At 41.6% G+C, this 11,653-nt stretch overlaps 1 protein-coding gene across 1 annotated transcript; it reads left to right on the top strand.

Moving 5' to 3' along the window:
* The first annotated feature begins 1,286 nt into the window (after positions 1–1,286).
* Positions 1,287–11,150, top strand: LOC110963250 (uncharacterized). The gene is made up of 8 exons (XM_051940457.1): positions 1,287–1,414; positions 1,539–1,623; positions 1,718–2,074; positions 4,020–4,098; positions 5,906–6,051; positions 6,582–6,629; positions 7,052–7,796; positions 11,140–11,150. Exons 1-8 carry the CDS (start codon positions 1,287–1,289, stop codon positions 11,148–11,150), a joined length of 1,599 nt encoding a protein of 532 aa, XP_051796417.1.
* Positions 11,151–11,653: the final 503 nt, after the last annotated feature.

Genomic DNA, 11,653 nt, shown 5'->3' with positions numbered 1-11,653 from the left:
GTGGGACAGAGACTTAAAAGAGGTGCTGCACTGTGACATTTCTCAAACTTGATTTTTTTTCTGGTAAAGTGTGTCAGACTCAGTCGCCATAGCTTATCATTAAAATGTTACACTAACACCTGAAACTGATGAGGCTGCTGCTGTTTTCTATCCAAGCTTGCAAGATTAAGCGATATCTGCCATATAAACCTTTCCCAATGTTGTTTTAGTTCTGTAAAATGATCAAAATACACACAAAGCAACACAATTTTATGTTTACAACAAGTACAATAATACCACAATACAAACTGTATTCTGAACTATTCCTGTATGGCACTGTGAAAGCGTAAATCTCTGTTAATCAGTACTGGTAAAAACTCAACACACTGATATGCTCTCTAAACAACAGAGCTGCATTTTACCCATGATTCCTTCGTTTTCAGTGTGTCCTACTTGTTGTCCCCTTTGTATAAATTAAACTCTCTGCTGCTCCATGGATCCAAGCGCCCTCAGGATCAATAAAGTTAATCTCATTGTATCTTAATGGATGGTGTGCTGCTGCTCAAAGATCAAGTAATTACATCTGAGGCGTAACCTGAAATCAAACATCAATGATTCTCTTGAAGGCTCCGGCCAACAAAACGCACAGTAAAAACAACACAGGTGCACGACACACAGCAAAAATGGGGATTGTTGGGGAAATGTTGTCTGAATGGACAACTTTGAAAGTGTATTTAATGTATATTATCAGATCTAGACGGGGCAGCTTTGTGTTACCGAGGGGTTTTACAGAATAACCTGTTTGTTGTTTCCTTCTCGGAGACCATTTTACACAATCTTTGATAATGAGGAAGAAAAAAGGACTTTGCTCACTTGTGTGCAAGTCATGTGATGCTGCTTGTGATCAACACAGGGCACGGACACTGACTGACACCTGTAAGGTAAAGAATCTACTCCGAATTTCCTTCACCTATCAGAAAACCTTGCTTTTATGAAACTTCAGTTGGTCTCTGTAAAATGAGCAGCTGCTGCACTTGTCTACGTTGCTGTTTAATTGCTTAACATAGTCGGAATCGTTCATTCTCATTCATTAAGGGCTGTGCGTTACTGATGTCACGGGTTGTGTAAGGACAATGAAGACAAAATGCTCGCTAGTGTTTTATGATTATGGGCAAAATCAATCTTAAAACATACTTAGAACATGACATCTGGAGCCTTAAATGCACTAAAGCAGAGATAATGCCATTGATTATCCTTCATGTGTACTAGGTGATACAATTATCTGCAAACTGTGTGTTGCTGTGATCATGGAGTGGAAGAATAACCTGAGGCGCGTCCAGTCAATGAAGAGCATCCCCTCGTCAGGTGACAAACCGGCCTGGACAGACATAGGACTGCGGGACAGAAAGACATCAGTGTCAGACTTAGTGTCCAGGTAAAAGAAGCATGAGTTTCCTCAGTCTTTCTGCATCTATGACAACCAAACACACAGTCCAGGATTCTGCATGCAGGATTTCTCTGTTATCAAATCATTAATATTGTGTTTGTGCATGTAACAGGTATCAGACCACAGAGAAAGTGACAGTCATTCACACAACTGTGGTAGATGATGGTAAAGGAAAGCCAAAACAAGTGGTAAAAGAGGTAACTCATGACTGTACAATATGGCCTTTTTAGCTGCTTGCATCCCCAGTGCAGCTGTATTCAAGCAGCTATTTCCTATGTGTATCTTTTTCAGATAAAATCACATCTTGTAGACAAAGCTGACACTAGCCTGGAGACTCTGATGAGGAGAAATGAGGAGAAGGAGCGGTCCAGAGGCAAAGCCAGTCTGAACCGCAGCGTATCGATGGGCAGCCTTCAGAACAGCGCCGTGTCCATCGAGGCCCTGAAAGCTCAGTTTGAGTCCAAGGATGCAGCGCTAAACAAAGCCAAGCGCAGTTTTAGGGCTGCAAACTTTACATCACCCTCCGCGGCTGATGTGCCAGTGATGAATGGAGAGGTTAAGGATGCAAAGAAGAGCCCTGCAGAGGAAAAGACGAGACAAACGCATGTTGATAGAGTCGATGCAAAAGAAGAGCAGGTGACTCAAAAGGTAAAAGCAAACACTGTCTTTAACTCAAATGTTCAATTTTAGGCCGAGTTTATCAGAATAAACCAATCGAGCAGAATAAAATTACTGACTTGTTCTAATTTACAGGTTGAAGTACCGTAATTTCCGGACTATAAGCCGCTACCTTTTTCTCACGCTTTGGACCCTGCGGCTTATACGATGCGGCTAATGATAGATTTTTACGTGTGAGCTTCATGCCATCATAAAGTTTAGCCTCGTCACATCAGACCAATAAAATTACCAAACAGGTCACAGAGGACCATTGACACTGTTCGAATTAAATCAAACACACACTAAATTCTTCAGATCAATCATTCTGCGCTTCATGCACACATCCTCATCATGGAAAACATGAAGAAATGAGTATGATGCAGCTGTTGCAGGCCAAGCCTGCTCTCCTTTAACCTCGGCAGGTTAGGGTGTGTCTGAGTGTGTGTGTGTGTGTGTGTGTGTGTGTGTGTGTGTGTGTGTGTGTGTGTGTGTGTGTGTGTGTGTGTGTGTGTGTGTGTGAGACGTGAGGAGGAGCGCTGCAGCTGTGTGTGTGTGTGTGTTGCAGACACGAGTGTGGAAGCGGAGGCAGAGCGAAATGCACCACGATCATATACAATACAATAAAAAATTTAAAGATAAGTTTTAGCGCTAGCGCTAAGCTAAGCACGCTACCGCTACCCGAGGCTGCCCAACCACGGTTCTGTGGCTGGCAGAATCGGGTCGGTAACACAGCTTTTAAGTTACAGGCAATTGATCTGCCTGTTGAAGAAGGAAATAGAGCTGCTGCACATGAGCTTGGCATCAATGAATCAACGGTGAGACGTTGGAGTTGGCAGCGTGAACTGACTCAGTGTGTTTCACTGCCGTGTTGCAGGCACTGTTCAGAAAAAAGTATGAATTTAATTACAAGTTAAATAAAATCTTTCTGTGCAAATATCTCATGTTACAACAGCTTATATATGTACAAAACTTTTTTTTTTTTAATTTAGTGGGTGCGGCTTATATTCAGGTGCGCTCAATAGTCCGGAAAATATGGTAAACATCAGAAAACATCACATTTACTGTCATCTAGTGTTATTATGGGAATAAATCATCATTTTTGAGATTCTATCATGTTGCCTCCACAAATAAAATCAAGATTACACATAGGTGTATGCAAATGTTTGCGTGTCACAAGGAAAATTAATCTAGTAGGTTTTTGGAGTGGAAAGAATTAAATAAAAACCCTGCAGGAGAATAAAAAAAAATCAACATACATATGCATTAATGCACTGTTCCTTTTATGGAAAGGTTTGGCACCAAACCAGTACTGAGTTTCTCCACCTTTAGCAGACATGTCAGTTTGTGAATGCTTTTGTGACTTTTCAGCCACTTTCCTTTGCAGATCACTTCAAGCTCTGTGACAGTTTCAGACTGTCTTGCATGCAAAGTTTGCCCTGTTACGTTCCTGTCAGGTGCCACTCCCAAAGTTTATCATTGCATTTCTTGACATGTTGGATCTTCTATTCAGTTTCACTTCCTTTACTGACTGTAAAACATTTACATCTAGATTTTATAAACGTTTACTGGAACCTTTTCTTCCTTCTATTCCCGTTTTGCCATCAAGTGCTGCTACGGTTTCTATGTACATTTTAGCTGATTGTGGACAAATGACTCAATTTTATATGAATCTTTAGCATGTGTTTCCAGATGATGCTTTGCGTTTGCGATTTCAATTAGATGGTTCTACCAAATGATCCACAAGGTCTAATGAGATAATGAGGTTCAGAAAAAGAATGCAACATTTGGTGTCTGTTTGCCGCAGGGGCTCTGCTTTCTTTTCACTTCCTTAATCGATAAAATATGTCAGTCCTCCAGGTTTGCTCAAACTTTTGCATACAACTGCACTGTCATATAGCAGGACATGGCAGTGACAGGCTGTTATGTCTTTCTGCAGGTGGTGAATCGGACCCTGACAGAGAGGAGAAAAACAATAGGGGGTATTGATTTTGAAAAAATTGCAGCCTCTCAAGACGGTGAGTACCAGAAAATACTATCTTACATCTGAATCGACAACCTTTATCAAAGTCTGTGATGAACTGACAGCCCAAACACCACATTATCCCGACCAACGCCCAGGAAAGCTGTGAAACGGAATGCTCAGAGAAACTTGGCAGGCTTTTCCAAGGCCAAAAGAGTGCCACTTTATTGCGCAGTTATCAATGCAAGTAGATTATATTTACACTCAACAAAAATATAAACGCAACACTTTTGTTTTGCTCCCATTTTCTATGAGATGAACTCAAAGATCTAAAACTTTTTCCACATACACAACATCACCATTTCTCTCAAATATTGTTGACAAATCTGTCTAAATCTGTGATAGTGAGCACTTGAGGTGGGATGGATTATCTCAGCAAAGGAGAAGTGCTCACTGTCACAGATTTAAACAGATTAACAGTGTAGATTAAAATTAATGATACAAAGTCCAATCAGGAACTGTAAGTACCAATAATAAAAACATCTTCAAATTCGTATAGTGCAAAGCCGAAGGGCAAAAGATACCTGGATAAAAATAAAGTTTCCAAAAAAGAATGAAGTTTACTTGGGTATAAAGGGAGCATTGGTCTCTGTATGAATATTTTCCATTTCATTCACTGCAATATTAAACAGGAAAATATGTTTAGCCAAATTCAGTGTCAGAATCTTCACACAAGAGCACAAACTAGATACCACCACCCTGGTGAACATTCCCTGGAAAGCTGGCTTCGAGTCCGATGACTCAGGTCAAAGCTGTGGATGTTATGAATGAAAGGGAAGAGGCAATATATCAGCTATCAGCACAGTGATGGTGCAAAGAGCTGTGATTGACTCAACCTGGTGTGGGAATAGGAGGCCACTCCAGAGCGTGACGGAAATAGCCGGTGTGCTGCAAGTCCTGAATAAGCGCAGGAGGGTGAAAGGGTCAGCTGTCTCTAGGGCAGGAATGACACAGAAAGCAGGAGCGACCGAGGGCGGCAGAAGCTTCATTACAGGACACAAACCTACAACAAATTACTGAAATATACACAGATCACACAGATTTGAGGAAACTCGGAAGACAGGGAGGAAGGAACTGGGAATTATTCACCTTCTGTGAGTACAGATTTGTATTCTGACCAGCAGAGGTTGCACATGCTCTTGAAAACTTACCTTTATACCCATAAAACTTCATTTACATAGGATGGTGTTGAAACTACAGCACACAACTGGCAGTTTTCACAGCTTTTGAAGAGTAACAATGCTTTAAAATACTACAAGTTAACTAAAATGTTGCAGCAACTAAGCAGTTTTTGCAATTTTCCATGAATCACAGTGCTTTTAATGTTTCCCTGATGCTGGTGGATGACAGTTTTATTGTTGCATCTGTACCTTTATACACAGTTTTGGATCTGTGTTTACTTCTTGCGTTTCCATGCTTACTCAACTGTGTCTTTAACTCCCAGTATGTGTGCCAGTGGAGTCAGGTATCCGTTCTGCTCTGCCACAAGTGGTACATTTATAACTCGACCACATGACAGCTGCTAAATATCAGCTTAGAAAAGTGCTATTACCGGTGACCCAAAATTGGTACCTATTAACAAGCTGTTTGGTGACATGGACATTGAACTTAGAAGTGTGTGATTAAATGAATCATTGTTTAAATTGTCTGTCTCCCCGCGCTCACGTGACGTTGATGACAGTCTTTATTTAGACGTGGATCCCAGACAGCTCTGATTAGGCCCTTTCTAAAGACTACAGAGTACAATTTGTATCATAACAAAACCCGACACGTTGAAACCGCTGCGTCTGATGTCTCTCCAGAGGAAAAGAGGAGGTCAGCTGCAGACTTCAGAGACAGCTCTTTCATCCAAACCAAGGAGAAACTGTCTGTCTCGGTCAAAGCGATGTCTGCTCTCTATCTGTCAAAAGTGGCACCTAAGGAATCAACACACAGTCCGTTAAAACTGGTAAACATCTGTCTACTCATTATGTGTAAAACTATGTTGAGAGCCTCAGTGCTGTGCAGAAATCACAGTTTAGTTCATATTTAAAGGACTGTACTTAAGATATTTCCTTACAACATGAAAATGATGTCAGAGATGTCTATACAAGTCAAACAAAACAAATGTTTAAGTCCAGAAAAAAGTCAAGAAACTTACATTACATTTGTAAACCTTAATTTTAATGATTCAGGATTTATTCAGAAAGATGTAAACAAATCATAAAAATATAAATCTACCCATCTACACCCCCTGTCAAAAGGTTTGAGACACTTTCTCATTCAAATAAATTAGAACCCGTCTCAAAACTTTTGACAGGGGTTGTACCTATATGTATTAACATCTCTCACTATCTAGGTCTGCAGCTACACACTGCAGTTTATCATTTATGACTCTTAAATTACATCATACAGCATCAATAAAGCAAATCACAGCGGCGAGACAACATTGCTTATGTAATGTTTACCAAACCTGAATTGATTTTTGTTTCCGTCCAGGAACAAGACCAGTCACGTAAATCTGGGAAAGGAGTAAAACTAGTCAAGGTAAAAGCCGAACATCACCAGATACTTTTGCATGATGATGGTATGGTTGGTGTGACTGTTCTGTGCACATTGGATTTGCATTGTCACAAAAACACAAACATTTTCCACAGTAACATGTTCCACATAACTCAAAAATCAAAAACTGGATTGCTCTTCCTGAGAACCATACAGTTGCCTTTGGAAGAACATTAATAGATATTGAATGTCATTCACTCTGTTCATTTTGTGGTTTAAATTGTGGTTGTGGTTTGGAGTTGAACTAATCCACTTACACCTGCATGTGAAAAAGCCCAACCGTCAAGATTTGGACGGTAGTATGTGGCTCTCATCCCTGTAAGTAAGCCTGGAGCATGGTTTTCCCTGGATGGCTAATTCCTGTTGAAATGGGAATAACTGTAAGAACATTATTTTGTTCTTCTAAGATGTCTGAAGACTCAACATCCCAGCAAAGGAAAGACGACCTTCCTCCACCTCCTTCTGCCGGATGCCAATCAGGATGGGAAGATTTCTCTTTAGCACATCCTCAACAACCCATGGCATCCCAAATTTCCAAAGAGAAGTTCTACCAACAGCGGAAGAAATGCGAGCTAAGAAGGCTCCTGAAGCACACACACCCAGAGCTGAAGATGCTGGATGATGTTGTGGACGAGGAGCTCGCTGAGGTTTTGAGCTCAGAAGGGTCGACAGCTGGTGAAACTGGATACGAGGGAGAGGTCTTTTCAAGACGCCTGATATTTGAGAACTGTGGACGGAGTAACCAAGTGTCTCCTTACACCTCCAAGACACACATGGCAGAAGGAACAGTGGAAAGACGTGACTTCAGTAAAACACCAGCTGTTTCTGAGGCGCCTCATGCTGAAAGTGCTAAAGAGATCCTAGAGGATGACAAATCAGTTGGATTTAGTCCAGATCCTACCAGAGAGTGTGAGGAGGAGATGATAAGAATAGATGTTCAGGCTACCAGAAGGGTATTTGAGAATCAGTCTGTGAACACATCCAGGCCAAATCCAGATAATAAGTTCCAGGGGAAAGTTTCTATTTCTGAGGATGAGACAAAGGCAGTTCAAAAACAAAAAAAGCAGTTTGAAATAAGTAGCAAAGACAATTTACACAGCAAATGTAAAAGCATGAACACAGATTTAGAAGTGTCACGTTCTCATGATGCTGGTAAAAGTCGTGACATTTCTGGAGAAGAGGTTTCTTCTGGTGAAGCATTCTTTGAGGAGGACTCCACAAGCCTTCCTGAATCAGAGAGATTCACTGAAATGATAAAAACAAGTGCAGCTCTTTTCCAAAACAACCCTTTTATCTCAACAAACATAGAACGAGAATACTCCTATGTGAATACAGGAAAAACTCAAATTCACCCAAGAGACAGCGGGGCAGCTGAGGAATACCTCACAGCTAATGTAAAGAATAGGACCCACCTGTTTGAATCGATGCCTTTTGACAAAATCAGGCATCAGAACAAGGATGAAATTGAGACAATGGTGGAAAATATCAAAGAAACACTGAATTTCCTCTACAGCGTTGAAGCCATATACTCAACTGGCTCAATCATTGAGGTGAATGAGACGATGATCGCTAAAAAGGCTAAATTCATGCTGTCAGAGAGCGGGCCTGAGATCAATTACGATGAGGTGGCAGAAGGTGGCGCTCAAAACTTCATAGTCCAATTGCTTCCACGGATGAACCTAAAGCCTCAGATCACTTACCTAAAAGAGGATAGTAAAGGGTGTTTGGAGGCCACGTTGGTGAATGTACCTGTTCACCAAGATCAGTTCAATACCAGCAAAGACACAGAGTTTAAAACTGCAAATGTAGTCCAGCTCATTGAAGATATTCTCAGTCAAGACAATTCTCTGAGGAAAGGAGTGATCATTCAAGAGGACGTACACAGTTGCGCAAACGTCATTGTTTATTCCCTTTACAATTACTTCGATGAGGAAGATGTGAAGAGATATAGCCCTCCACAAGGTGCAGAATCTGATAAACCAGAGCCAGTAAGAGATGATGACACAAATAAAGTAACAAGAAGAGGTGTTTCTGAATTATCCATAAGCAGCCATCCGGAAACCTCTCAAGACCAAGGTTCAATCAGGCCTGAAATCAAAGTGAAGGGGAATGTAAAACTGTTCAAGAGTTGCATTGAAATGGGAGATTTAGAGTATTTAAAAACTCTTCAAGCTGAACCAACAGTTCAAGAACAGGACACAGGACACAGAGATCAGACAGAGGAAAGTATCTCAGAATGGATCCCAGTGGATGTAAAGAGACTAAAAAGCATGTTCTCTGGAGACCAAAGTCAAATCGAACCAAAGAGAAATATCTCTGACAACCGAGTTCCATCTGCCACCATTTGTCAAGCATTTAAAGATCAAAATGTCTCACATAGAAAGAGTCAGTTCTCTCCAGAATGTAGTTTGGGGTTAAACTCCAATGTGCAGATGAACAATAGGGAATTTAGTGGCAAAGCACAAGAAGATGTACGTTACCTTGAAGCTTTACCTCAGACGTCTCAGCTGCATTTTCACCAGAAAGAGGATGACAGTGTTCACCAAGCTGAGTTAGTTGAGGTGATGGATGACAGTGATGAGATCTTTAACCTTCAAACTGCAATCCAGAGCCTCCAACAGGCCACAATTGAGGCCAAATCACTGTGTCACTCCTCAGAGGAAAAACAAAAAATCCTTACTCAAGAATCTCTCGAGGAACCTCCTGTCTCATTTATGATGAACAACATCAAACACTCAAGAACAGAAGCAAAATTACCTCAAGAAAATGAGGATCAATCAGCCTTCAACTTCCTCCCCGTACATAAATCAGACTTCCAACAGAAAAACATAGAGGCATGCCATGAAGAAACCAATTCTGCCAGTGTGCAAATGCCTGAGACATGCGGCAAAGAACGTCAAAAAGGCACAGAGGAGGCGGAGAAACAAACAACTATAGCATTTGAGAATAGTTCAGAAATTGCACAGCAAGAGGACGAAGAAGTCGTTTTTGAGGGTAAAATTCGAGCAGCTTTGGAATCCTTGGAGAGATCCAACATCAACGTCTCGAGAGGAGATTTCAAAGCTGCTATGATCTACAGAAAGTCCTCCAAACCTTACCAAGAGAGAATGCAAAATGTGGATGTGGCGTCCGTTCTAAAATCCAGTACTGAAGAGTCTGGTACTGTGACTGAAGCTCAAGCAACCAATCAAGTACAACTGAGGAAAGAGATAACTGCAGGTAATACAGAGCCTCCAAACCAGACAGAAACTCCCAATAAACCAGGTATGAGTGTTGTTTCGGAGAAAAGCAAAAGGCCTGTTCGTCCAAAACCAGCCATTCCACCCAAACCAGAACATTTGAAGGTAAAAGAAAGAGTTAATGAATCAGCCAACATAAAAACTCCAGAGGCAACCCAAACTAAAACAGTAAAAGTTACAGAAACAGCTCCTCAAGTTTCTCAATATTTGCCAAAAACATCAGTTTCATGCAAGGATGAACATAGAGAAGATCTGTTTAAAATTAACAGCATCACAGTTTTAATACCTGATTCAGCGGATTGTCAAAGAAATGAGCCATCAGGTGAAGCTGTTTGGAAGTCTGAGGAAGCTGAAGTGAAGCATCAAGTCCAAGGTTCAGCTGTTACCTCAGAAAGTGACGACAAAGATAGAAATTTGATTAATGGACAACAGAATTCGAAAGCCACAGGAGAGCAGAAAAGCCACCAGGATGTGCCAGCCAAAGACAACTTAAATGAAACAAATGAAAAGCTTTTAGATTTCCAGGAAGCATGCCAAAAATTTGGAGGTAAAAAGGCAATGAAGATGGCGCCTGTTAAACCAAAAAGAGTCAAAATTGCCCAGCCTGATAACAAACAGCCGTGTGGGGAAAATATTTCTGCATATGGGGATCCAAAACCAGTACAAATTGCAAGTGATCCTTCAATTAACATCTGTGGACAAACAGCTGTGAGTAAAGACAAGCAGGAGAAAGAAATGAAGGCAGACAGCAAAGTTGAGATGAGGGAGAAAAAGGGACGAACGGAAACAGAAGGCGAGCGCCGACAGCGACTGTCAGTTCACATGGACGAGATCATGAGAGGGAACATGACGGCAGCGATGGAAATTTTTGACAACTTGCGAAAGCAGGAGGAACTGGAGAGCATTCTGAGTCGAGTTGAAGAAATTGAACAGGACACGAGTGATGTTGATGTGAAGTCTCTGAGGGGAGTATTCGAGGACGTTCCTGACTGGGTTGTCAGCTCTGACGAAGAGAAACAAAAGAAGGTTAAGGTAGAAGACAAAGCGCTGCCATTATTGAGAGAAAGCACTGAAAGCAAATCCTCTATGGCACATGTGTTTGGAGACCTTGAGCGAGCTAGTGAGGAAATCATGAATCTGAAAGAGCAGACTTTAGCCAGACTTGTGGACATAGAACAAGCCATAAAGAAGGCACTTTCTTCTGTCTCTACACTGAAATCTGATTCAGATATCGCTGGTTTATCTTGTCTGTTCAGAGAGTCCTTAGTGGATGTGGAAGAATCTCCATCCTCTGGCAATATTAGCAAAATTAGCATCGGGTCAAGCAGAACAAAGGCACAGGAAAGTGTTAAAACACAAGGAAGCGCAGCTAAGCCAGCTAGACAAAGCATTGAAGCAGCCTCTGTAAAACAGCGATCAAGTCCCCCCTCTTCACCTGCGTTTATCTCCATCCAGTCAGCAGCTAGAAAGATGGATAAAAGAGGTGCAGCACCGGAAACTTCAATCTGCCCGACGTGTAAGGAGAGTCCGAAGCTGGAGGAGAAATTTCGGACAACAAAGACGCTGACGTGCAACAGCCCTGCTCAAAACAGAAGAAGAAACCCCAGAAAAGGAGGTCAAAAACAGTCTACTTCCAGCCCGCTTCACCCTCGTCGAGAGCTCAGTGTGCTCGAGGTGCAGACCGACCGTGAAGGTAACGGCATCATAGGGACAAAAACAGTCACTGAGAATTACGAGAGGACTGACAACTTTGGGAACCGGTTTTACTCA

Source organism: Acanthochromis polyacanthus, chromosome 20 (genome assembly GCF_021347895.1).
Source record: "Acanthochromis polyacanthus isolate Apoly-LR-REF ecotype Palm Island chromosome 20, KAUST_Apoly_ChrSc, whole genome shotgun sequence".
In the NCBI taxonomy this organism is placed as follows: Eukaryota; Metazoa; Chordata; class Actinopteri; family Pomacentridae; genus Acanthochromis; species Acanthochromis polyacanthus.
Note: the sequence above shows the minus strand (reverse complement) of the source record. Positions and strands in the feature narration are given on the sequence as shown.

Excerpts from the sequence above, each read along its gene's own strand:
- LOC110963250 (XM_051940457.1), top strand. The coding sequence starts at position 1,287 with ATGGAGTGGAAGAATAACCTGAGGCGCGTCCAGTCAATGAAGAGCATC. Across the intron at positions 1,624-1,717 it reads CAAAACAAGTGGTAAAAGAG|ATAAAATCACATCTTGTAGA; the intron begins GTAACTCATGAC and ends TATCTTTTTCAG. Across the intron at positions 6,630-7,051 it reads AAGGAGTAAAACTAGTCAAG|ATGTCTGAAGACTCAACATC; the intron begins GTAAAAGCCGAA and ends TGTTCTTCTAAG.